Here is a 25583-nt window from a genome sequence, read left to right on the forward strand (position 1 = left end):
CACCCAATTGTCTGGGTCTCCCAATGGAGCGACAAAGAAAAAGTATTTCTAAAGATTTTACCGTATGCTTTAGAGCGAGGGGACTAGTCCCCTGGGTGTTAGTTCCCCGGCCAGTCGCCCTCATTAGCATGCTAGTATGCCCCTGTGGGCATGCCATCATGCTAATAAATATGCAACGTCACAGGATGATCTCTCGCCTATCCGCTGCTGGATTTCAGCTCAATGCGCATGACCACAGAGTTTGAAGCCAGAACGCGTACACCCGGCTTCATAGTGCGCATGACCCAAGGGTCCAGGGTCATGCGCACTGAGTCGAAATCTGAGCCGAAAACCCCCGTCAGACGCGATGGCAGCGGATGCCCACAGGGGCGTCCTAACATGTTAATGAGGGCGACTGGCAAGGGAACTAACTCCCAGGGGACTAGTGCCCTCGCTCATTAGCATACGGTAAAAGATCTTTAGAAAAACATTTCTAAAGATCTCTTTATCTATGCTAGTGTATATAGGGACAGTTAGGCAGGAATTAGCAATATGCACCCAGAACTGCTCGTGGATCTGGGTGCATATTGCACCTCACCGGTTCCCTTTAAACTTACGACTGTGGCACAGATCCCAGGATTTGTCATGATTGAGTGAGATAGGTACGCCTTTTTTGTTTTCATGGCACTTACCTGATATCACATGCTTGTCTACATCCACCTTGATAATTCTGACCTTTCTATATGTACTCTTTATATTTCATTCTATACCAGCCCAGGAATCAGAGATCACACACCATGAAAAGGATAGACAACACTTTTAATATTTCTCTGATATATTCTCAATTTAAACACATTTAAATAGATGAGTGATTAAGTACAGGAATACTCGGGTATGAGAAGGTCATGGAAGAGGTACATAGTACCAAAAACGCTATACACAGCCTTCTTTTGTATATTACCAGACAATACACAGGGTAATCTTAACTGCTGCTGAATCAAAGTCATTCCCATGGCTGGAAACGCGACAAGATTTATATTGCAATGGGAAACTGGAAGAAAAAAAAAGGAAAACATATAAAAACATACAAACAAGGATCAAACTCCCCAATTATTCTCACTACTGAAAGCACAGCAGTGTAACGGAGTGTAGTATTAGGAGCATTGGTGGTGCCCCGAAACGTAATGGCGTCCAACTCAATGCCATCAGATCCAGTGAAGGATCCATGATAAAAATACTTGTATGTCCAAGGATCTCAAAATCTAAATTCCCCACCTCCCCCAAAGAAAAAAAATATATATATATCACTGTTCTGCAGCAGCCATAGGCCGAGATGCAGCGTCACCATGAGATCCACGGGTTCTTCCAGACAACGCACTTGCACTTGTGTCCCAGAATGAAACTGCAGCACGGATAGAGATCAGTTTCTCACTTTAGAATTAAACCTTCCATATTGTTTTGCACTCGTCTCAACAGCGCAAGGCTCAGAAATCCAGACATTATCAGCATTTTCAACACATGAGGTCTAACCTGTTAATATTGTCTGGATGGATTCACACGTGCAATATTTTTAAGCCACAAATCTGCTGCGAAAACTGAAAAGTCACCCATTGAAGAGCGCAATTCCTGCACCCTCAACTGCACGGTCAGTAGCCTATATACAAAAATAGCCGAAATTTGAATAAAATTATACAAACATTATTATTTGGTAAAAAATAAGCAAGGTAAACAAAAATGAATAAAATATCTTAAAAGGGCACATCAGGAGGAGAAGGAAGTGCACACATATCAATCATTTAACACAATTAAATATATAGAGTTTATACAAGCACAATGGCTAATTACAGCACATATTATTTGATAGTCAGCACTAATGAATACAGCAGCCTAAAGTGTATATATGTGACTAGTGCCAGAAAGTGACATCAGTATAAAGTGTAGATAGAGTATAATACTCTATGTAAATATTGTCACTAGAAGCAAAAGCACTGAAGGCTGAAGTGCAAAGTAGTCTAAAGTGTCAGTGCATAAAGTATCAAAGAAAGTGGTGAATGCAAAATAACAGTAATTAATGGTAATCACATTTCTAGAGAATTCATTTAAGAACAAGTGTATGTTAAGAGTGATTATCTGTAGCTATCTCTACCCATTGTGCTGGTGCCAAGTCCCGACGCGCGTTTCGGTGTCTTGCTCTGACAATGCAAGAAGCTGAAACGTGCGTCAAGACTTGGCGCCAGCATAACGGATGGAGATGGCTACAGGTAATCAGTCATAGCATACACTTGTTCTTAAATTAATTCTCTATAAATTTGATTACAATTAATTACTGTTTTTTTGCATTCGCCACTTTGATACTTTATGCACTGACACTTTAGACTACTTTGCACTTCAGCCTTCAGCGCTTTTGCTTTTAGTGACAATATTTACATAGTATAATGCTCTATCTGCACTTTATACTGATGTCACTTTCTGGCACTAGTCATATATACACTTTAGGCTGCTGTATTCATTAGTGCTGACTATCAAATATTATGTGCTGTAATTAGCCATTGTGCTTGTATAAACTCCATTTACTTATAGTACATATTTAATTGTGTTAAACGATTGCTATGTGTGTGCACCTCCTCCTCCTGCTGCGCCCTTTTGGGTATTTTATTTACTTTTGTTTACCTTGCTTATTTTTATCAATTAAGTTTGTATCATTTTATTATTCAAATTTCAGCTATTTTTGCATTTAGATTTTGGTTAAATGTATAGCCTTTTGAGTTACAATGCTTGGGTTAACATAATTTGATATATTTATATGAGAATACCCATTGGTGTTGTCAACTTATATCCATAGGCAAGGTGTAAATTTTTGGAGCAGATTTTTGTCAAAAATTTACAGTGCGTGTGAACCCACCCTTAGTCCATGAAACCATTAGAAAAAGAGGACTGGGTGACTTCCACATTCTGACATCAATTTAATGATGAATGAAACTTAATTTAAAAAGAAATCTGCCATCCTTATTAGCTTTGCAGTGAATTGTAACATATACGAGGGGTATTAGGCATGGTCTAGAATTAGAAAAACTAAGATGCTTCTTCCAGATACAGCGCCACCATTGTCTTTTGGTTGGGAGTGGTATTGCCACTTTACTCTAAAGTCAATTGAGCATAGCTGCACACAAACCGTGGACAAGTGCAACGTGTTCATCTGAATGCTTTATTTAATCCTAGCCAACCCCTTTAATACACTGCGGCAACTCAGTCTTTACATGGGTTGTCTCAAATTAGTAAATGGGTAAAATTGCAAAGTGCTTGTAACAGCAATTCACCCTTTATTTAAAAAAAAAAAAAAAAAAAAAGAAAGAATAAAAATCCTCTCTGTTGTCAAGAACAAAAGAACTTTTAATTCTATGGTTTACAGCTGGTTGCCAGGGCAACCAGCCACCTTTACAGTCTATGAGGGGTGTCTGGTTTCCAAAGTAAGGAGTGTAACACTTAGAAGCTCTTTACTATACAACTGCTCTGCTCTCCAATTTTGCAGCGGTAAAGCTGCCATCGCTTACCGCATCTGAGAATGGACAATTCAGGCCAGCGATCAGCAATGCCGCCGGCCTGAACTGTCAATCACCTCTCCCTGAAAAGCTGGAAGTCTGGAGATTGGTGCGCTCCTGAAGACAACCACTTTGATGTTGAGAATATAAGAGGTCCTATGTAGCCATGCAAAATGGTGATCTAAATGAGAAGCTGGGATACACCACATGTAGAGTGCAGCATGTTGGCATTCATTAAAGCGCTAAACTAATTATATGCTTGTCCTTTGGTTTTCCTTATTATTAATCCAACACATCGTCTTTATAAAGATGGTGCATTATGTGGTGCACACTGCATACGCATTTCTCTGGTGCAATATGGCTCATGCCTGCGCCCCACGAGCCGATGTATATTGCGTGTCTGTGAGTTATAATGGCAAGAAGTGATGTCAGGCATCCCGCGCTCCCCTCACAGGCGGCCTGTGTCTTCAGGATTAACGTATATTTCTCATTTTTAAAACTGGATATTTATGGGAAAGTGGTAGACGTGCATGTGGATGACAGAATGGCCAGTGATCTTGAGCTCTGAACCCCAGTGTCGTGCATGTATTGCCAACCTGGAAAACTAAAAAGGAAGACACTCTACAGAAAGAGGTCCTCCCCTACTTAAATATTGATGGCCTATCCTTAGTACAGGTCATCAATGTCAGATCGGCCGGTTTCTGATGCCTGGCACCCCTGCCGATCAGCCGTCCTTGCTGCCGGCGCCGGCGGCAACAGGAAGTGCTCAGTTCCGGAGCTGCTCCGTCTTCTGATCGTGGCCGCAGCCGGGTACTGTACATCCGCCTCTTAATCAGATCAATAGAAGGTGGATGTGCAGTACCCGGCCGCAGCCACTATCAGAAGACGGAGCAGCTCCGGAACTGAGCATTTCCAGCTGCCTACTGCCACCACCGGCAGCGAGAACAGCCGATCGGCAGAGGAGCCAGGCGTTGGACACCGGCTGATCTGACATTGATGTAAAACTAACAACCCCATAAAAAAAAAAAAAAAAAATACACAACAAAAAGGTAATGAAAGAGAAACTGGTCCTGCGGTAACGTCTCATGGTGAATCTGGCTGAATGTACATAGCTTAGAAATGCAGAAACAATATCTACGGCCGGCCTACAGCTTTAATGAAGTTTTGAGTCCTTGTCATGAGATATGCTATAATCTCGGTGGAAAAAAAAGAAATAAAAAGATTGATGGCATCAAAGGAAAGAAAATATTGATAAAAGTGATCATGAACGTTCCCCTTGCTGGACTTGTGACTGTGGACGCCTCGGGTCATCAGCTTTCTACAGGAACACCCCACGGATGGCTTCCAAGAGAACATCAAATGATATTTCCAGTGTAGGAGGAAGGAAAGTGACTAGAACTGTCCTGAATTGTAACGTGTGTATCCGGCGTGTGCAGCACCTCTGACCCCGGCGGAGCGAGGCCTCACACTTCATATGTTTCACCTTCATTGTCACCTTAGCAAGTGCCCTGCTCACGTCTTCAGGATATTAAACTGGGACAGGATTATATAAAAAATCAAAACCTTGTGTCTTTCTTCTTCTAGATCTGTAAGGCTTTCATTCTGCCACTATGACTTTAATTGCTTTATACCGTGCGGCGCAGTCGGCTGAACACGGCATCCGTAAGTGCAAAAAACCGATCCAGTGTCATTGTAGGCAGAAAGCCGCGTGATGCCGGGAGTCAACGGTCCTATATCTGCTGGAAAAGGGAGACAAATATACACAATTAGGTCACCGCACTGTGACACAGCCATCAAAACTAGAACATTCAATTATTTTTTTAGTTTTTTTCCTCTTCCAGGTGCCATAACTTTTTTTTTTTGTTTTTTAATTTCTCTGTTTGCCTAGGCCTCTTTCACACATCAGTTTTTTGGCATCAGTCACAATCCGTTTTGTGAGTGATGCAACAGATCTTGTACAAAATCAGATCAGTCTTCGCACTTTTTTTTTTTCTTTTTCCTATGCATGTGAAAGATGACAGCCATCCCGGACACAAGAGAGAGATTTTTGTGACCAGAAATAAATGTACAATTCATCTGATCATGCTCGCTTAAAAAAAAAGGTCATTTGACGGATTGCAAAGGATCCAGCTCCCATAGGCTTCCATTATAAAAAACGATGGACGCCAACAAATCCGTCACTGTCCTTTTTTTTTGACGCTGACAAAAAAAAAAAAAACCTTTAAGTGGACGTCGGTTCCATTGGCCGAACAAACATTTTTAGACGGATCCGTCGCATGATGAGGCCATCCATCACAATCTGCCGCTAATACAAGTCAATGACAAAAAGACGGATCCAGCGCTGGATCCGTTTTTTTTAAAAAAAACGACGGATTGTGATTAATGGCAAAAACTTAAGTGTGAAAGAGGCCTTAGTCATATCAAGACTCAGCCGAGACCAGACTGGTAGCGGCATAGGCTGGATCTGGACCTGGGGAGGTTGAGAGCTAGATGTTATTGTTATATTTAATTTATTTTTTTTTTTTTTAATTAAGAGCGAGGGGTCCACTTTCCTGAAAGTGAAAAACCCCTTTAAATGGAATCATTCAGCAGATTTTTGCAATGTAATTTGAGATAAGCATGACCCTCATTCCAGCGATGTATCACTTACCAGGTTGTTTGCTGCAGTCTTGATAAATATCACATTTTCTTTGCTGAGCTCTGTATAACCTCGCCCACATCACTGATTGGCAGCTTTCTGCTTATGCACAGTATACACAGAAAGCTGCCAATCAGTGATGGAGGTGGGGTTACTCTGATTAGCTGGACTTCCTTGCATGTGAGACCTAGGTCTGTAGTGACAATCTCTTGCTGATTGGATTGAAACTACATCACACAGCCTGGTAAGTGACACATCCCTAGAAACAGGTTCTCTGCCCCTAAATTATGCTGCTCTCAGAATAATTTAGGGCTTCCTAAGGTCCTAAACCACCTGGTATCATCAGCCGGCTAATACTTGGTGCTCACTGCAGTGCCACCTACATTTAATTTTCCACCCGCTTAGTGAGTATGATACTATTTTACATTACACAGACTGGTGGACTCTGGTGACCATTCACTTTGCACAGTAATAGATACAATGAGTGACATTTATGACTTATGTTGATACACACTGTGTCACTGTTCACTTTTTCTGGGATTTCTAGGTCATTATTTGTGATATAGTACCAATTGCCCATTAGGCTATGTGCGCACGTTGCGTACTGTCCCTGCAGAAATTTCTGCAGCGATTTGAACAGCACTTGTGGGCTTCAAATCGCTACAGAAAGAGTCCGTAGTGAAAAAAAAAGCCGATTCCATGCGCTCTGAGTGCAGCCCCTCCCATAGACAGAGCGGGCGCTGCAGGCAGAGCGCAGGAAAGAAGTGACATGTCACTTCTTAGAATGCGCGCTTCGGTGACATGTCACTTCTTAGAACACGCGCTTCGGGCAGCAGCCTAAGCGCTGCGCTCTAATACGCCACGTGCGCACGTCTCCTGCATAATCTTCATAGATTATGCCGAGGACGCAGGACGCATGCAGTTACGCTGCGGTGCAGATTGCAGCGTAACTGCATGCAAATACACAACGTGCGCACATAGCCTTACGCTCGGATTCGAGACGCACTATCCGGCCGCTATCTTATCTATATGTTTTAACGTGTAAATTTTAAAAAAAATCTTTTCATGTTGTCATGATGTTAAATAAATGTTGTCATTTTTTGAGCACTAATAAAAATTAATGTGTTTAAATTATGCTATGGAGTGTGTGCTATCAGTGGGGTTACATGACACTTTGTACTCTGGGTAAAATGTTTTGTATGGTTGTAAAAAAATTGTTTAAAAGAACTGAAGTCCTCAGTGGTTGATCTCTTTTAATGGCTAACTGAAAACATGGTAATAATAGCAAGCTTTCCAGGCTACGTATATACAGTAGCATTGGTAGTCAGTCTCCAAGGCAACAAGTAAGCAAAAGATCTTATTAAGAGACACACGACTACGTGGGACACAAACGATCAGAGAACTAATGTCACACCAGAGAAATCTGATATAATGCGTGACACGTGGGGAGAGCACACGACACCCGGGCACACGGACCTTAGTGGGCGATTCCGGTGGAGGATTCCACGTCGCCTGTTGCATCACATCATTCACGATCATCTTCGCTATCTTCCAAGCCATTTCCTCTTGTGCCTAAAATAAATAAACAGTGGTTAGTGAATAGGTGATTATATATGGAGACTGGAAATATCTGATAAATCCACTATAACCGTACTCTCACATGAGAATGCAACAATCAGGTTGATATTTGCGGCAAAATCCACATTGGTAACATCAGAATTAAATTAAGCAGTGGAATACACAGACACACACACACACACGAAAAATCTACAGCATTTCCAGTGTATGGATATACTTTAACCCCTTAACAACTGCAACCATAACGGTACGTCCTAACCTATATAGTTGTAATCGCGGGCAGCCGCCAGTGATCCCTGCACATGTCAGCTGATTTGACCAAATGACAAGTGTGCCTCGCAGGCACGAGTGGATCTACTACCCACCCACGCCTGTTAATCCCTTAAATCATGATGTCAAAATGTGACAAGGCGATTTAAATCCACGCCGAGTAAATCTTCACTTACCCGGCCCCATCAGCGTCGCGGTGACAGTAGCCGATGGTTGTCATGGTAGCACGGGGTCATGCGATAACTTCTGTAGCTCACCTGACTCACTTCCTGTTTCAGCCGGCGGGAGTGCTGCTTGTAACAAGAGGGGAGTATTTCTGGTGATAGCTGTGATCACCAGAAACGAACGAGCGATCAGACTGATTATCCTTATATAGTCCCCTAGGGGGACTAGTAAAAAAAAAATAAAATAAAAAAAAAGGTTAAAAAAAAAAAAATATACATACATTCGGTATCGCCGCGTTCAGAAATTCCTAATCAAAATAAAAAATTAATCTGATTGGTAAACCGCAAAAAAATCCAAACGGCAAAGAAGGGAATTTTGTTTACTTACCGTAAATTCTTTTCTTCTAGCTCCTATTGGGAGACCCAGACAATTGGGTGTATAGCTTCTGCCTCCGGAGGCCACACAAAGTATTACACTTTAAAAAGTGTAACCCCTCCCCTCTGCCTATACACCCTCCCGTGCATCACGGGTTCCTCAGTTTTGGTGCAAAAGCAGGAAGGAGGAACTTATTAATTGGTCTAAGGTAAATTCAATCCGAAGGATGTTCGGAGAACTGAAACCATGAACCAAAAGAACAATTCAACATGAACAACATGTGTACACAAAAGAACAACAGCCCGAAGGGAACAGGGGCGGGTGCTGGGTCTCCCAATAGGAGCTAGAAGAAAAGGAATTTACGGTAAGTAAACAAAATTCCCTTCTTCTTTGTCGCTCCATTGGGAGACCCAGACAATTGGGACGTCCAAAAGCAGTCCCTGGGTGGGTAAAAGAATACCTCGATAAAAAGAGCCGAAAAACGGCCCCCTCTTACAGGTGGGCGACCGCCGCCTGAAGGACTCGCCTACCTAGGCTGGCATCTGCCGAAGCATAGGCATGCACCTGATAGTGTTTCGTGAAAGTGTGCAGACTCGACCAGGTAGCCGCCTGACACACCTGCTGAGCCGTAGCCCGGTGCCGCAATGCCCAGGATGCACCCACGGCTCTGGTAGAATGGGCTTTCAGCCCTGAAGGAATCGGAAGCCCAGACGAACGGTAGGCTTCAAGAATCGGTTCCTTGATCCACCGAGCCAAGGTTGACTTGGAAGCCTGCGACCCCTTACGCTGGCCAGCGACAAGGACAAAGAGCGCATCCGAACGGCGCAGGGGCGCCATGCGAGAAATGTAGAGCCGGAGTGCTCTCACGAGATCTAACAAGTGCAAATCCTTTTCACATTGGTGAACTGGATGAGGGCAAAAGGAAGGTAAGGAGATATCCTGATTGAGATGAAAAGGGGATACTACCTTAGGGAGAAATTCCGGGACCGGACGCAGAACCACCTTATCCTGGTGAAACACCAGGAAGGGGGCTTTGCATGACAGCGCTGCTAGCTCAGACACTCTCCGAAGTGATGTGACTGCCACTAGGAAGGCCACCTTCTGCGAAAGGCGTGATAGAGAGACATCCCGCATCAGCTCGAAAGGTGGTTTCTGAAGAGCCGTTAGCACCCTGTTAAGATCCCAGGGTTCCAGCGGACGCTTGTAAGGTGGGACTATGTGGCAAACTCCCTGCAGGAACGTGCGGACCTGCGGAAGCCTGGCTAGACGCTTTTGAAAAAACACGGAAAGCGCCGATACTTGTCCCTTGAGAGAGCCGAGAGACAAACCCTTGTCCATTCCGGATTGAAGGAAAGAAAGGAAAGTGGGTAAGGCAAATGGCCAGGGGGTAAAACCCCGATCAGAGCACCAGGATAAGAAGATCCTCCAAGCCCTGTGATAGATCTTGGCGGACGTTGGTTTCCTGGCTTGTCTCATAGTGGCAATGACATCTTGAGATAACCCTGAGGACGCTAGGAGCCAGGACTCAATGGCCACACAGTCAGGTTGAGGGCCGCAGAATTCAGATGGAAAAATGGCCCTTGAGACAGCAAGTCTGGTCGGTCTGGGAGTGCCCACGATTGACCCACCGTGAGGTGCCACAGATCCGGGTACCACGACCTCCTCGGCCAGTCTGGAGCGACGAGGATGGCGCGGCGGCAGTCGGACCTGATCTTGCGCAACACTCTGGGCAGCAGTGCCAGAGGAGGAAATACATAAGGCAGTCGAAACTGCGACCAATCCTGAACTAATGCGTCCGCCGCCAGAGCTCTGTGATCTTGAGACCGTGCCATGAATGCCGGGACTTTGTTGTTGTGCCGAGACGCCATGAGGTCGACGTCCGGCGTTCCCCAGCGGCAACAGATCTCTTGAAACACGTCCGGGTGAAGAGACCATTCCCCTGAGTCCATGCCCTGGCGACTGAGAAAGTCTGCTTCCCAGTTTTCGACGCCCGGGATGTGAACTGCGGAGATGGTGGAGGCTGTGGCTTCCGCCCACAGCAGAATCCGCCGAACTTCTTGGAAGGCCTGACGACTGCGTGTGCCGCCCTGGTGGTTGATGTACGCGACCGCCGTGGCGTTGTCCGACTGTATGCGGATCTGTCTGCCCTCCAGCCACCGATGGAACGCCTTTAGGGCTAGATACACTGCCCTTATCTCCAGAACATTGATCTGAAGGGAGGACTCTGTCGGAGTCCAGGTTCCCTGAGCCCTGTGGTGGAGGAAGACCGCTCCCCACCCTGACAGACTCGCGTCCGTCGTGACCACAGCCCAGGACGGGGGCAGGAATGATTTTCCCTTCGACAAAGAAGTGGGAAGAAGCCACCACTGAAGAGAGGTTTTGGCTGCCAGTGAAAGAGAGACGTTCCTGTCTAGGGACGTCGACCTCCTGTCCCATTTGCGGAGAATGTCCCATTGAAGTGGACGCAGATGAAACTGCGCAAAGGGAACTGCCTCCATTGCTGCCACCATCTTCCCTAGGAAGTGCATGAGGTGCCTCAAGGAGTGTGACTGGGTCCGAAGGAGAGAGTGCACCCCTGTCTGCAGCGAACGCTGTTTGTCCAGCGGAAGCTTCACTATCGCTGAGAGAGTATGAAACTCCATCCCGAGGTAAGTCAGTGATTGGGTCGGTGTCAATTTTGACTTTGGGAAATTGATGATCCACCCGAACCTCTGGAGAGTCTCCAGAGCAATGGTCAGGCTGTGTTGACATGCCACCCGGGAGGGTGCCTTGACTAGGAGATCGTCTAAGTAAGGGATCACCGAGTGGCCCTGAGAGTGTAGGACCGCCACCACGGATGCCATGACCTTGGTGAAGACCCGTGGGGCTGTCGCCAGGCCGAAAGGCAGTGCCACAAACTGAAGGTGTTCGTCCCCGATGGCGAAACGCAGGAAGCGTTGATGCTCTGGTGCAATCGGCACATGGAGATAAGCATCCCTGATGTCGATTGAGGCTAGGAAGTCTCCTTGGGACATCGAGGCGATGACAGAACGGAGAGATTCCATCCGGAACTGTCTGGTTCTCACGTGTCTGTTGAGCAGTTTGAGGTCCAGAACGGGGCGGAATGATCCGTCCTTTTTTGGCACCACGAACAAGTTGGAGTAAAAACCGCGACCACGTTCTTGAATGGGAACGGGAATCACCACTCCTTCTGCCTTCAGAGTGTTCACCGCCTGAAAAAGAAGGGAATTTTGTTTACTTACCGTAAATTCCTTTTCTTCTAGCTCCAATTGGGAGACCCAGACAGTGGGTGTATAGCTACTGCCTCTGGAGGCCGCACAAAGAACTACACTTAAAAGTGTAAGGCCCCTCCCCTTCTGGCTATACACCCTCCCGTAGGAGTACAGATTCCTCAGTTTTAGTACCAAAGCAAGAAGGAGGAAAGCCAATAACAGTTTCAAAAACAAATTCAATCCGATAACTAGATCGGAGAACTTAAGAAACAACGTGAACAACATGTGCACCCGAAAAAACGAAACCCTAAAAACAGATAGGGCGGGTGCTGGGTCTCCCAATTGGAGCTAGAAGAAAAGGAATTTACGGTAAGTAAACAAAATTCCCTTCTTCTTTTTCGCTCCTAATTGGGAGACCCAGACAGTGGGACGTCCAAAAGCAGTCCCTGGGTGGGTAAAAAGATACCACATGAACGGGCTGTCATACAGCCTCTTCCTACAGGTGGGCCACCGCCGCCTGAAGGACCTGTCTACCTAGGCTGGCGTCTGCCGAAGCGTAGGTATGCACTTGATAGTGTTTGGTAAACGTGTGCAGACTCGACCAGGTAGCCGCCTGGCACACTTGCTGAGCCGTAGCCTGATGCCTCAACGCCCAGGACGCACCAACGGCTCTGGTAGAATGGGCCTTCAGTCCAGATGGAATCTGAAGCCCAGCAGAACGGTATGTGTGAAGAATTGGTTCCTTGATCCACCGCGCCAGGGTGGATTTGGAAGCTTGCGATCCCTTATGCTGACCAGCGACTAGGACAAAGAGCGCATCCGAACGGCGTAGAGGCGCCGTGCGAGAAATGTAAATCCTGAGTGCTCTCACCAGGTCCAACAGATGTAAACCCTTTTCAAATTGGTGAACTGGATGCGGACACAAAGATGGCAAAGTGATATCCTGATTGAGATGAAAGGAAGAAACCACCTTGGGAGAAAACTCTGGAATTGGACGCAGTACTACCTTGTCTTGGTGAAATACCAGGAAGGGAGATTTGCAAGATAACGCCGCCAGCTCGGACACTCTTCGAAGAGACGTGACCGCTACAAGAAAAACTACCTTTTGTGAAAGCCGAGAAAGGGGAACCTCTTTCAAAGGCTCGAAAGGCGGCTTTTGAAGAGCAAGGAGAACCTTGTTCAGATCCCAGGGTTCCAATGGCCGTCTGTAAGGAGGAACGATATGACAAACTCCTTGGAGAAACGTGCGTACTTTAGAAAGCTGTGCCAAGCGCTTCTGAAAGAATACGGATAACGCGGAGACTTGACCCTTAAGCGAGCTAAGGGACAAACCTTTTTCCAACCCAGACTGCAGGAAGGAAAGAAAAATTGGCAATGCAAATGGCCAGGGAGAAAACCCTTGAGCCAAGCACCACGCTAAGAATATCTTCCACGTCCTGTGATAGATCTTAGCTGAGGATGGTTTTCTAGCCTGTCTCATTGTGGCAACAACTCCCTGAGATAAACCTGAGGCCGCTAGGATCCAGGACTCAATGGCCACACAGTCAGGTTCAGGGCCGCAGAATTCAGATGGAAAAACGGCCCTTGAGACAGCAGATCTGGACGGTCTGGTAGTGCCCACGGTTGGCCTACCGTGAGATGCCACAGATCCGGGTACCACGACCTTCTTGGCCAATTTGGAGCGACGAGTATGGCTCGCTGGCAGTCGGACTTGATTTTCCGGAGAACTCTGGGTAACAATGCTAGAGGTGGGAACACATAGGGGAGTCGGAATTGCGACCAATCCTGAACCAAGGCGTCTGCCGCCAGCGCTCGGTGATCGTGAGACCGTGCCATGAAAACTGGGACCTTGTTGTTGTGCCGTGACGCCATCAGATCGACGTCCGGCGACCCCCAGCGGCAACAGATCTGTTGAAACACGTCCGGGTGAAGGGACCATTCTCCTGCGTCCATGCCCTGGCGACTGAGAAAGTCTGCTTCCCAGTTTTCCACGCCTGGGATGTGAACTGCAGAAATGGTGGACGCTCTGCTTTCCACCCACGTCAAAATCCGCTGGACTTCTTGAAAAGCTTGGCGACTGCGTGTTCCCCCTTGGTGGTTGATGTACGCCACCGCCGTGGAATTGTCCGACTGAATCCGAATCTGCTTGCCTTCCAGCCATTGTTGGAAGGCTCGCAGGGCAAGATAGATTGCTCTGATTTCCAGAACATTGATCTGCAAGGTGGACTCTTCCTGAGTCCACGTCCCCTGAGCCCTGTGGTGGAGAAACACCGCTCCCCACCCTGATAGGCTCGCATCTGTCGTGACCACTGCCCAGGACGGGGGAAGGAACGACTTTCCCTGTGACAATGAGTTGGGGAGAAGCCACCAACGTAGAGAGTCCTTGGCAGTCTGAGAGAGGGAGACAGTCCTGTCGAGGGACGTCGATTTCCCATCCCATTGGCGCAGAATGTCCCATTGGAGAGGGCGCAGATGAAACTGCGCGAACGGGACTGCCTCCATTGCTGCTACCATCTTTCCTAGGAAATGCATGAGGCGCCTCAGTGAGTGCGACTGGCTCTGAAGGAGAGATTGCACTCCAGTCCGTAGCGAGCACTGCTTGTCCAGTGGAAGCCTCACTATCGCTGATAGAGTATGAAACTCCATGCCAAGATAAGTCAGAGATTGGGTCGGGGTTAGATGAGACTTTGGAAAGTTGATAATCCACCCGAAAGTCTGGAGAGTGTCTAGCGCCACCTTCAGACTGTGTTGGCATGCTTCTTGAGAGGATGCCTTTATAAGCAGGTCGTCTAGGTACGGGATGACCGAGTGACCCTGCGAGTGCAGAACAGCTACTACTGCTGCCATGACTTTGGTGAAGACCCGGGGGGCTGTTGCCAGACCGAAGGGTAACGCTACGAACTGTAGGTGCTCGTCGTGTATGACGAAACGTAGGAAACGCTGATGCTCTGGTGCAATCGGCACGTGGAGATACGCATCTTTGATGTCTATTGATGCTAGAAAATCTCCCTGAGACATTGAGGCTATGACGGAGCGTAGGGATTCCATCCGGAACCTCCTGACTTTTACGTGTCTGTTGAGCAACTTCAGATCCAGGACGGGACGATACGATCCGTCCTTTTTTGGGACCACAAACAGATTGGAGTAAAAACCGTGACCCTGTTCCTGAAGAGGGACGGAGGTCACCACTCCTTCCGCCTTTAGAGCGGCCACCGCCTGCAACAGAGCATCTGCTCGGTCTGGTGGTGGAGAAGTTCTGAAGAAACGAGTTGGCGGACGAGAACCGAACTCTATCCTGTACCCGTGAGATAGAATATCTCTCACCCAACGGTCTTTGACATTTGCTAGCCAAATGTCGCCAAAGTGGGACAGCCTCCCACCGACCGCGGGTGTGGGCATCGGAGACCGCAAGTCAGGAGGACGTCGTTTTGGCAACGGTTCCTCCGGCTGGTCTTTTTGGGCGTGACTGAGACCTCCAAGAATTTGAACGTCTCTGGTCCTTTTGAGTCTTTTTTGACGAGGCGAATTGGGACCTGCCCTGTCCTCGAAAGGACCGATAACCAGACTGACCCCTCCTCTGTTGGGGCTTGTTTTGTCTGTGTTGCGGTAAGGAAGAGTCCTTACCCTTGGAGTGTTTGATGATTTCATCCAAACGCTCTCCAAACAATCGGTCACGAGAAAAAGGCAAATTGGTTAAGCACTTCTTGGAATGAGAATCTGCTTTCCAATGTCTCAACCACAGAGCCCTACGCAAAACAACTGAGTTGGCTGACGCCACTGCCGTGCGGCTTGTAGCGTCAAGAACAGCATTAATCGCGTACGACGCGAATGCCGCCATTTGCGAGGTCAATGGTGCTACCTGCGGGGCAAATGCACGTGTGACTGAGTCGACTCGCGCAAGCCCGGCCGTGATAGCTTGGAGTGCCCATACGGCCGCAAAAGAAGGCGCTAATGACGCTCCAATCGCTTCATAGATGGATTTCAGCCAGAGCTCCATCTGCCTGTCAGTGGCATCTTTAAGTGCCGCTCCATCTTCAACAGCAACCAAGGATCTGGCTGCAAGCCTGGAAATTGGAGGATCCACTTTTGGACACTGGGTCCAACCCTTGACCACTTCAGAGGGAAAAGGGTAGCGTGTATCTTTAAGTCGTTTAGGAAAACGCCTTTCAGGATAAGCGTGGGGTTTCTGGATTGCGTCTCTGAAGTCAGCGTGGTCCAGAAAAGTGCTTAATGTACGCTTAGGGTATCTGAAATGGATTCTCTCGTGCTGCGAAGCTGCCTCCTCTACAGGAGGAGCTGGTGGGGAAATATTCAACATCTTATTGATGTTAAATATAAGATCATTAACTATTGCGTCACCATCTGGTGTATCTAGATTGAGAGCGGTCCCAGGATCAGAATCCTGATCAGTTAAGTCCGCCTCATCACCCATAGATTCATCCCGCTGGGATCCAGACCATTGAGATGAATGTGAGGGCCCGTCATAACGAGCCCGCTTAGGCTGCCCGGGGCCATCGTCCGAGTCAGAGTCTTCACCCTGAGGTGTAGATGCCCGTCCCGGAGCTAGGAGCTGAGGGGGACCAGGGGGCAATACATGCACAGTGTCCGTGGTCTGAAGTACAGGCCTAGCTCGCAATGTGTCAAGAATTTGTGACATAGTGAGAGACATTCTGTCAGCAAAAGCTGCAAACTCAGTTCCTGTCACCTGGACAGCATTCACAGGTGGTACACCCTGGGACACGTCCAGCAGAGGTCCCGACTGTGCAAGCGCCGCAGGGGCCGAGCACTGCACACAATGGGGGTCCGTGGAGCCTGCCGGTAGAAAAGTCCCACATGCGGTGCAGGAAGCATACAATGTCTGTGCCTTGGCACCCTTGCGTTTTACGGGCGACATGCTGCTGGCTCTCTGCATGTGAGAGAGTCTATAGCCAAGGGGCGACCAGCGCTATGCAGTACAAAGTATTTGTAGAAACAAAATACTAAGAATACTACGAGCACAAGAGGGGGTGAGCCCTGAGGGCTGCTTACCGCCCGCTGAACAGCGGGTAAGAGGCTGCAGAATGCCTTGTCTGGGTCTCCCCGGCTCCCCTCTGCAGCTCAGCGTGTCAGCAAGAATGGCTGCCGGCTTCTGTGGAGAGGGGCGGTCCGTGGGAGTTCCCAAACAAAAGTGCGGGAACAGTGTCCCCTCTGTGCTGACTGTGAGGGCTGGAGTATGTAAAAACGACTCCAGCCCTCAGCGCTGATGCACTGGCCAGCGTCCCGCCCCTCTCCTGACTGGCAGGTCTGTGGGCGGGAACGAACGAAAGCAGGCCGCAAAAGCCGGGGACTCGAGTTATCAGCGCGGCCGCCGTAAAAGCGCGGGCCGCGCTGAAGTCCCCGGCGCACCGCAAGTGCCAGCCGCGCCGCTGTTCGAGCGGCCGGCGCGACCGAGTTCTAGACGTGGGCAGCGTCCCGCCCCTCTCCTGACTGGCAGGTCTGGGGGCGGGAACGAAAGGAAGCAGGCCGCAAAAGCCGGGGACTGTAGTTATCAGCGCGGCCGCCGTAAAAGCGCAGGCCGCGCTGAAGTCCCCGGCGCACTACAAGTGCCAGCCGCGCCGCAGTCCCAGCGGCCGGCGCGGCCTATTCCCATAAATGTGCCTGCTTCAGCAAAGCTGAATGAGGCCATGGCACAGGCGCCGCAGCGCTGATGTCCCCCGGCGCACTACAACACCCAGCATGCTGCGGTGTGAGCGCCAGATACACGGGGACACAGAGTACCTTGAGGAAGCAGGGCCATGTCCCTGATGTACTCCGCTCCATCCAGCATCTTCTCCAGGGGCTGTAGATGGAGCACGGTCTCTGTGCCTGGAGACCGGTAAATCCCACTTCACCCAGAGCCCTGTAAAAAGGGATGGGGAAGGAATCAGCATGTGGGCTCCTGCCGCCGTACCCGCAATGGGTACCTCAACCTTACAAACACCTCCGACATAAGTGGGGTGAGAAGGGAGCATGCTGGGAGTCTGTATAGACCCTCTTTTCTTCCATCCGACATAGTCAGCAGCTGCTGCTGACTAAAAACAATGGAGCTATGCGTGCGTGTCTGACCTCCTTGCGCACAAAGCTAAAACTGAGGAATCTGTACTCCTACGGGAGGGTGTATAGCCAGAAGGGGAGGGGCCTTACACTTTTAAGTGTAGTTCTTTGTGCGGCCTCCAGAGGCAGTAGCTATACACCCACTGTCTGGGTCTCCCAATTAGGAGCGAAAAAGAAAGTGCATCGGCTCGCTCGGGGGGCGGAGATGTTCTGAAGAAACGAGTCGGAGGACGAGAGCTGAGCTCTATCCTGTAACCGTGCGACAGAATGTCTCTCACCCATCGGTCTTGGACATGTGGCCACCAGGCGTCGCAAAAGCGGGAGAGCCTGCCACCGACCGAGGATGCGGTTTGGGGAGGCCGAAAGTCATGAGGAGGCCGCCTTGGAGGCGGTTCCTCCGGCGGTCTTTGGAGGACGTGACTTAGACCGCCATGCAGAAGAGTTCCTCTGGCCCTTCTCTGACCTGTTGGACGTGGAGGATTGGGACCTGGCTGAGGGCCGAAAGGACCGAAACCTCGATTGAATTTTTCGTTGCTGAGGTCTGTGTGGTTTGGACTGGGGTAAGGACGAGTCCTTTCCCTTGGATTGTTTAATAATTTCATCCAATTGCTCGCCAAACAAACGGTCGCCAGAAAAAGGCAAACCGGTTAAGAACTTCTTGGAAGCAGAGTCTGCCTTCCATTCCCGTAGCCACATGGCCCTGCGGACTGCCACCGAATTGGCGGACGCTACCGCTGTACGGCTCGCTGAGTCCAGGACGGCGTTCATGGCGTAGGACGAAAAGGCCGATGCCTGAGAAGTCAAAGACACAACTTGCGGAGCAGAGGTACGTGTGACTGCATTAATCTCAGACAGACAAGCTGAGATAGCTTGGAGTGCCCACACGGCTGCAAAGGCCGGAGCAAAAGACGCGCCTATGGCTTCATAGATGGATTTCATCAGGAGCTCTATTTGCCTGTCAGTGGCATCCTTGAGCGATGAACCATCTGCCACTGATACTACGGATCTAGCCGCCAGTCTAGAGACTGGAGGATCCACCTTGGGACACTGAGCCCAACCCTTAACTACGTCAGGGGGGAAGGAGTAACGTGTGTCATTAAGGCGCTTAGTAAAGCGCTTGTCCGGAAATGCTCTGTGCTTCTGGACAGCATCTCTGAAGTTAGAGTGATCGAAAAACGCACTCCGTGTACGTTTGGGAAACCTAAACTGGTGTTTCTCCTGCTGTGAAGCAGACTCCTCTATAGGTGGAGTTGGGGGAGAAAGATCTAGCACCTGGTTGATGGACGCTATAAGGTCATTTACTATGGCGTCCCCTTCAGGTGTATCAAGATTGAGAGCAACGTCAGGATCAGAGCCCTGAGCTGCGACCTCCGCCTCATCCTCCAGAGAGTCCTCATGCTGAGACCCCGAACAGCGTGATGAAGTCGGGGAAGGTTCCCAGCGAGCCCGCTTAGCCGGTCTGGGACTGCGGTCCGTGTCGGAGTCCTCCCCGTGGGACCTAGGTGTCACCCCAGGAGCACTCTGCTGCACCGACCGAGAGGGGCCTGGGGGCGATGAACTCACAGTGCCCGGGGCCTGTGTGACCGATCTGGACTGCAAGGCTTCTAGTATCTTAGCAGACCATCTGTCCATAGACTGAGCCATGGATTGTGAAAGCGACTCAGAGTTTCTCAGCCAAAACTGCAAACTCTGTCCCTGCCACCTGGACAGTGGAAGCTGGCGGTTCTACCTGAGCCGAGGGTCCCACCAGTGCCCGAGGCTCCGGCTGAGTGAGTGCCACAGGGGCCGAGCATTGCACACAGTGAGGGTAGGTGGAACCTGCAGGTAACATAGCCGCACAAGAGGTACAGGTTGCAAAATAAGCCTGTGCCTTGGCACCCTTGCTCTTTGCGGACGACATGCTGTAGTCTCCTCTGAGAGTGATCACTGAGGGTATATAGCCAAAAGCAAAACAATGCGGCCGAACAGAGAAAATATATATATATATATATATATATATATATATATATATATATATATATATATATATATATATATATATATATATATATATATATATATATATATATATATATATATATATATATATTACACATACATACATACATACATACATACATATATACACATATATATATATATATATATTATATATATATATATATACACTTCGGCACCCAAGGGGGGCCAGCACCGGGTAACCGGTGTGGCTTACCGACCGCCCAAAGCGGTTGTGTGTCCACCAGATTCCCTGCCTGGGCCTCCCAGAGCTGTACAGCTCGTTCTGAAATCCTCCACCGGCAGAAGTGATTGTAAATATGGCTGCCAGAGCTCTCGGGGGAGGAGGGAGCCGTGGGCGTGACTAATAAAGTGCGGGAATCTGGTGCCCCACAGTGCTCAGTGAGGGGGGAGGAGAACACCTAAGTATGCTCCAGCCCTCACTGCCGACGTCCAGTCGACCGTCCCGCCCTTACCCCTGACTGGCAGGCCCGGGGGCGGGAGTTATGGTACAAGGCCGCAGAAGCCGGGGACTAAATTTAATAACGCGGCCGGCAAACAGGCGCGGTAGTCCCGGTCGTCACAAAAAAACAGCAGCCGCTGCAGCGTCTGTAACACAGGCGCTCCATGCTCCGTCCCCAAGGGGACACAGAGTACCTTATAGATGCAGGGCCTGTCCCTGATGATACTCAGTCTCCTGTCCGTCAGATTCCCCCAGGGGCTGCGGAGGGAGCCCGGTCCCAGTGAATGGTGACCGGTTAGGATCCCACTTCTCCCAGAGCCTCTAAGGGATGGGGAAGGAAAAACGGCATGTGGCTCCAGCCTCTGTACCCGCAATGGGTACCTCAACCTTAACAACACCGCCGACTTAGTGGGGTGAGAAGGGAGCATGCCGGGGGCCCTGTTAGGGCCCTCTTTTCTTCCATCCGATACAATCAGCAGCTGCTGCTGACTAAAATGGGAGCTTGAGTGAATGTGTGCCTCCTTCAACACAAAGCATAAAACTAAGGAGCCCGTGATGCACGGGAGGGTGTATAGGCAGAGGGGAGGGGTTACACTTTTTAAAGTGTAATACTTTGTGTGGCCTCCGGAGGCAGAAGCTATACACCCAATTGTATGGGTCTAACAATGGAGCGACAAAGAAATTACATATTTTGGTCGCCACGTATTTTGTGCAAAAGGCAATAACAGGAGACCAAAATGTAGCATCTGCGCATAAATGGTACTATTAAAAAGGTCAGCTTGAGATGCAAAAAAAATAAGCTGTCTGTAAAAAATGAGAAGGCTACGTGTCATAGAAAATGGCGCAAAACATGCACCACTTTTTTTTGGACAAACCTCTGAATTTTTAACCCCTTAGAGAAAAGTAAACCCATACATGTTGTATCTACAAACTCGCACCGACCTGAGGCATCACACCCACATATCAGTTTTACCATATAGTGAACACCGTGAATAAAATATCCCAAAAACAATTATGCAATCGCACTATTTTTTACAATTTTTCCGCACTTAGAATTTTTTGCAGTTTTCCACTACACTATATGGTAAAACTTATGGTTTCATTTAAAAGTACAACTCCTTCCGCAGGTGTTTCAAAATGTCATTGACAAATTAAAGGGCACCTGATTATGCTGCATCAAATAGCATGTTAGTACGCCCCCCCGCGGTGTTGGATGTTGATCTCCCTAAGGTCAACCATCCTTGCTTATGTAGTCTTCTACTAGGCATTGCTCCCACTAGCCAGTTTCCTACTCCACACTGATGAGGGGAAAATACCCCGAAACAGCCGTCTGTGGATGGATACCATGTTTGGCATAGGTGGTCTCCTTGACTGGAGACTGCCCTTCCCGTGGTTGTTCCTTCCCGGTGAAAGACCTGGCTAGTTTCCTGCCAGCGTTAAGAAACATGTGATGGTGTCTCCGCGGCTTCCTTGTTTTGAAGATGGGAGACAGAAAGAGACATTTTACGGACCATAAGATGCACTTTTTTTCCCCCCATATGTTGGGGGAAAGTAGGGGGTGCGTCTTATGGTCTGAATATAGAGCTGCGGCCGGGAATAAGGGTGCTGCGGTGGAGCGGGTCATCGGCAGCACGAGCAGGAGGTAGCAGCCTGCCATGACCACGTGGGCCCGCTCATTACATATGCACGCCCATCATCCCGCCCATCATCTCTCAGTGCTGAAGCCAGCGCTAACAGGTGGGCGGAATGATGGGCGGGGGGTGCGTGCATATTAAACAGCCGGACGTGATCACCCCTGGCAATTACAGCCTGGAGTGATTATGTGCGGCTGTAGTCACTGCCCCCCCGCGCATCATCATCAGCGCGGGGGGCAGTGAATAAGTACGGTACACTCACCCGTCACCGTTCCCCTGTAGCACCGCGATCTCCTCCTGTCTGCCGGCCAGCTGATCTGTGTAGCGAGCGGTGAGCACAGCGATGACGTCATCGCTGTGCGCGCGCCGCTAGTCACGCAGGTCAGCTGTCGGCAGACAGCAGGATGAGCGATGCTGCAGGGAACGGTGACGGCTCCACACAGGTCAGCAGTGCTGCTGCCGCCACAGACAGGGGGAGGAGCGATGCTGCATGGAGCGAGGAAGGGTGAGTATAAACGTTTATTTTTTTTTTGTGTGATATAGGATACATGCCATATAGCAGGATAAGCGCATATAGCAGGATGGGGGTATATAGCAGGATAAGGGCATATACCAGGATAGCAGTATATAGCAGTGTGTGTGTGTGTGTGTGTGTGTATATACACATATACACACACATTGTATATATATATATATATATATATATATACACACACAGTGCCTACAAGTAGTATTCAACCCCCTGCAGATTTAGCAGGTTTACACATTCGGAATTAACTTGGCATTGTGACATTTGGACTGTAGATCAGCCTGGATGTGTGAAATGCACTGCAGAAAAAAAGAATGTTGTTATTTCTTTTTTATTATTTTTTTTTTTTTAAATTGAGAAACGTTTATTCAGAGGGTCATTTATTATTCAACCCCTCAAACGAACAAAATTCTGTTTGGTTCCCCTAAAGTATTAAGAAGTATTTTAGGCACAAAGAACAATGAGCTTCACATGTTTGGATTAATTATCTCTTTTTCCAGCCTTTTCTGACTAATTAAGACCCTCCCCAAACTTGTGAACAGCACTCATACATGGTCAACATGGGAAAGACAAAAGGAGCATTCCAAGGCCATCAGAGACAAGATCGTGGAGGGTCACAAGGCTGGCAAGGGGTACAAAACCCTTTCCAAGGAGTTGGGCCTACCTGTCTCCACTGTTTGGAGCATCATCCGGAAGTGGAAGGCTTATGGAACTACTGTTAGCCTTCCACGGCCTGGACAGCCTTTGAAAGTTTCCTCCCGTGCCGAGGCCAGGCTTGTCCGAAGAGTCAAGGCTAACCCAAGGACAACAAGGAAGGAGCTCCGGGAAGATCTCATGGCAGTGGGGACATTGATTTCAGTCAATACCATAAGTAACGTACTCCACCGCAATGGTCTCCGTTCCAGACGAGCCCGTAAGGTACCTTTACTTTCAAAGCGTCATGTCAAGGCTCGTCTACAGTTTGCTCATGATCACTTGGAGGACTCTGAGACAGACTGGTTCAAGGTTCTCTGGTCTGATGAGACCAAGATCGAGATCTTTGGTGCCAACCACACACGTGACGTTTGGAGACTGGCTGGCACTGCATACGACCCCAAGAATACCATCCCTACAGTCAAGCATGGTGGTGGCAGCATCATGCTGTGGGGCTGTTTCTCAGCCAAGGGGCCTGGCCATCTGGTCCGCATCCATGGGAAGATGGATAGCACGGCCTACCTGGAGATTTTGGCCAAGAACCTCCGCTCCTCCATCAAGTATCTTAAGATGGGTCGTCATTTCATCTTCCAACAAGACAACGACCCAAAGCACACAGCCAAGAAAACCAAGGCCTGGTTCAAGAGGGAAAAAATCAAGGTGTTGAAGTGGCCTAGTCAGTCTCCTGACCTTAACCCAATTGAAAACTTGTGGAAGGAGCTCAAGATTAAAGTCCACATGAGACACCCAAAGAACCTAGATAACTTGGAGAAGATCTGCATGGAGGAGTGGGCCAAGATAACTCCAGAGACCTGTGCCGGCCTGATCAGGTCTTATAAAAGACGATTATTAGCTGTAATTGCAAACAAGGGTTATTCCACAAAATATTAAACCTAGGGGTTGATTAATAATTGACCCACACTTTTATGTTGAAAATTTATTAAAATTTAACTGAGCAACATAACTTGTTGGTTTGTAAGATTTATGCATCTGTTAATAAATCCTGCTCTTGTTTGAAGTTTGCAGGCTCTAACTTATTTGCATCTTATCAAACCTGCTAAATCTGCAGGGGGTTGAATACTACTTGTAGGCACTGTATATACACACATATACACACACACACACACACACACATATATATATACATACACACACATTTTATAATATATATATACACACACATATACACGCACATACATATATATATATAAACACATGCGCGCACACACACACACGCACACGCTATATGTTATATACACACACATACATATATATATACACACACACACATACAAACATACATACATACATATTACCCACACACACGCACTGGTTAAAAGCTATCATGTATGGAGATATGCTTTTACCTCATCTGTGTTGCCCTGGACCCATTTTTTCATAGCTTGAGAGAACATTGATCCTAGATGGAAATAACCACAAAAATCAAACAATCTTTAAAATAAAAGCAGAAGACTTATTTCTCCATAAAACAGAGACATTCATTCACCTTTTGATTTCTTCACATCTGGCTCCGGCTCCGACTCTCTGATAAACTGGCCTAGATCACTCACTGTCCCAAAAGTCATTTTCCTGGCACCAAATGAAAGAAATGAATGTTACAAATTTATAGACGGCTGGATGTCAGTGCTAAAATATCTGCATATATGGAATCATGCAAGGAAAATATCCCAGATGTGCGACAGATACATAGAAGTGGATGAGGGGCGGGATCACGCCATCCTTGTGCCGTACATTAGGGCTGTAAACTTATAGAATTAGAAAAGAGTATTTACGAGAGTTGAGTGAATAGATTAGCAACAAACAAAATTTGGGATGGATTTTTTAAACATGTTGGCTTCACCAGAATTCAAATTTTTAGGATTTCAAATTTGTTTGTTTTGCAGGACTCTTTTTAGAGGGCAGGAAGGGGTTAAAATACAAGTCCTGCCACAGCAGATGGCCGGCTCCACAGTTCTCTGCTCACCATGGACCACCTCTACCACTGATTAGGCCTCACGTGCTGTGCAGCGAATGAGGCCTAGGAAGATTTGGACTAAAGACCAAACCAAAAGGGTTTTGTTTTTTCTCTCCTCTCTTGTTATGCTTTGTGCTCTGGAGAAATGTCAGAAAATAAATGTTTTTTCGGGGCAGATTTAATTTGGACTTTCAGGACAAATATTACAAATCGTGTCACCATTTTCTGACACCCATAATTTTTTATTACCAGGTTGTAGCTTTTAGTGGTATTTTTTGGGGCTTCACAGAAGCAAGAAGATGGTAGCAAGGCGGTCCTACAGCAGACCATGGGCTGCATGGCAACTCATCAGGGGGAAACCTGGTGCAAGCCCCTCCATAATCATGTCACAGAATTGCTACTGTCAGAGATGACGGATTTAAAGGGAACCTGTCACTAGTTTTGGGCCCTATAAGCTGCGGCC

The 25583-nt window shown here is 48.1% G+C and overlaps 1 protein-coding gene across 3 annotated transcripts in view; it reads right to left on the reverse strand.

Moving 5' to 3' along the window:
* Positions 1-4505: 4505 nt before the first annotated feature.
* The window catches only part of AKAP10 (A-kinase anchoring protein 10), a 107926-nt gene continuing 86848 nt past the window's right edge, over positions 4506-25583 (reverse strand). The window contains exons 12-16 of one of the 3 annotated variants that reach the window (XM_075335177.1): positions 24653-24735; positions 24513-24565; positions 11610-11756; positions 7633-7728; positions 4506-5254 (exon numbers count right to left, since the gene is read on the reverse strand). In XM_075335177.1, coding sequence (XP_075191292.1) covers positions 5249-5254; positions 7633-7728; positions 11610-11756; positions 24513-24565; positions 24653-24735 — 385 coding nt within the window. In that variant the 3' untranslated portion in view covers positions 4506-5248. Of the gene's footprint in view, positions 5258-7632; positions 7729-11609; positions 11757-24512; positions 24566-24652; positions 24736-25583 lie in introns of all 3 variants that reach the window. The other 2 variants (XM_075335176.1, XM_075335178.1) reach the window with 2 other exon arrangements.

Source organism: Anomaloglossus baeobatrachus, chromosome 2, assembly GCF_048569485.1.
Source record: "Anomaloglossus baeobatrachus isolate aAnoBae1 chromosome 2, aAnoBae1.hap1, whole genome shotgun sequence".
NCBI classification, from domain to species: Eukaryota; Metazoa; Chordata; class Amphibia; order Anura; family Aromobatidae; genus Anomaloglossus; species Anomaloglossus baeobatrachus.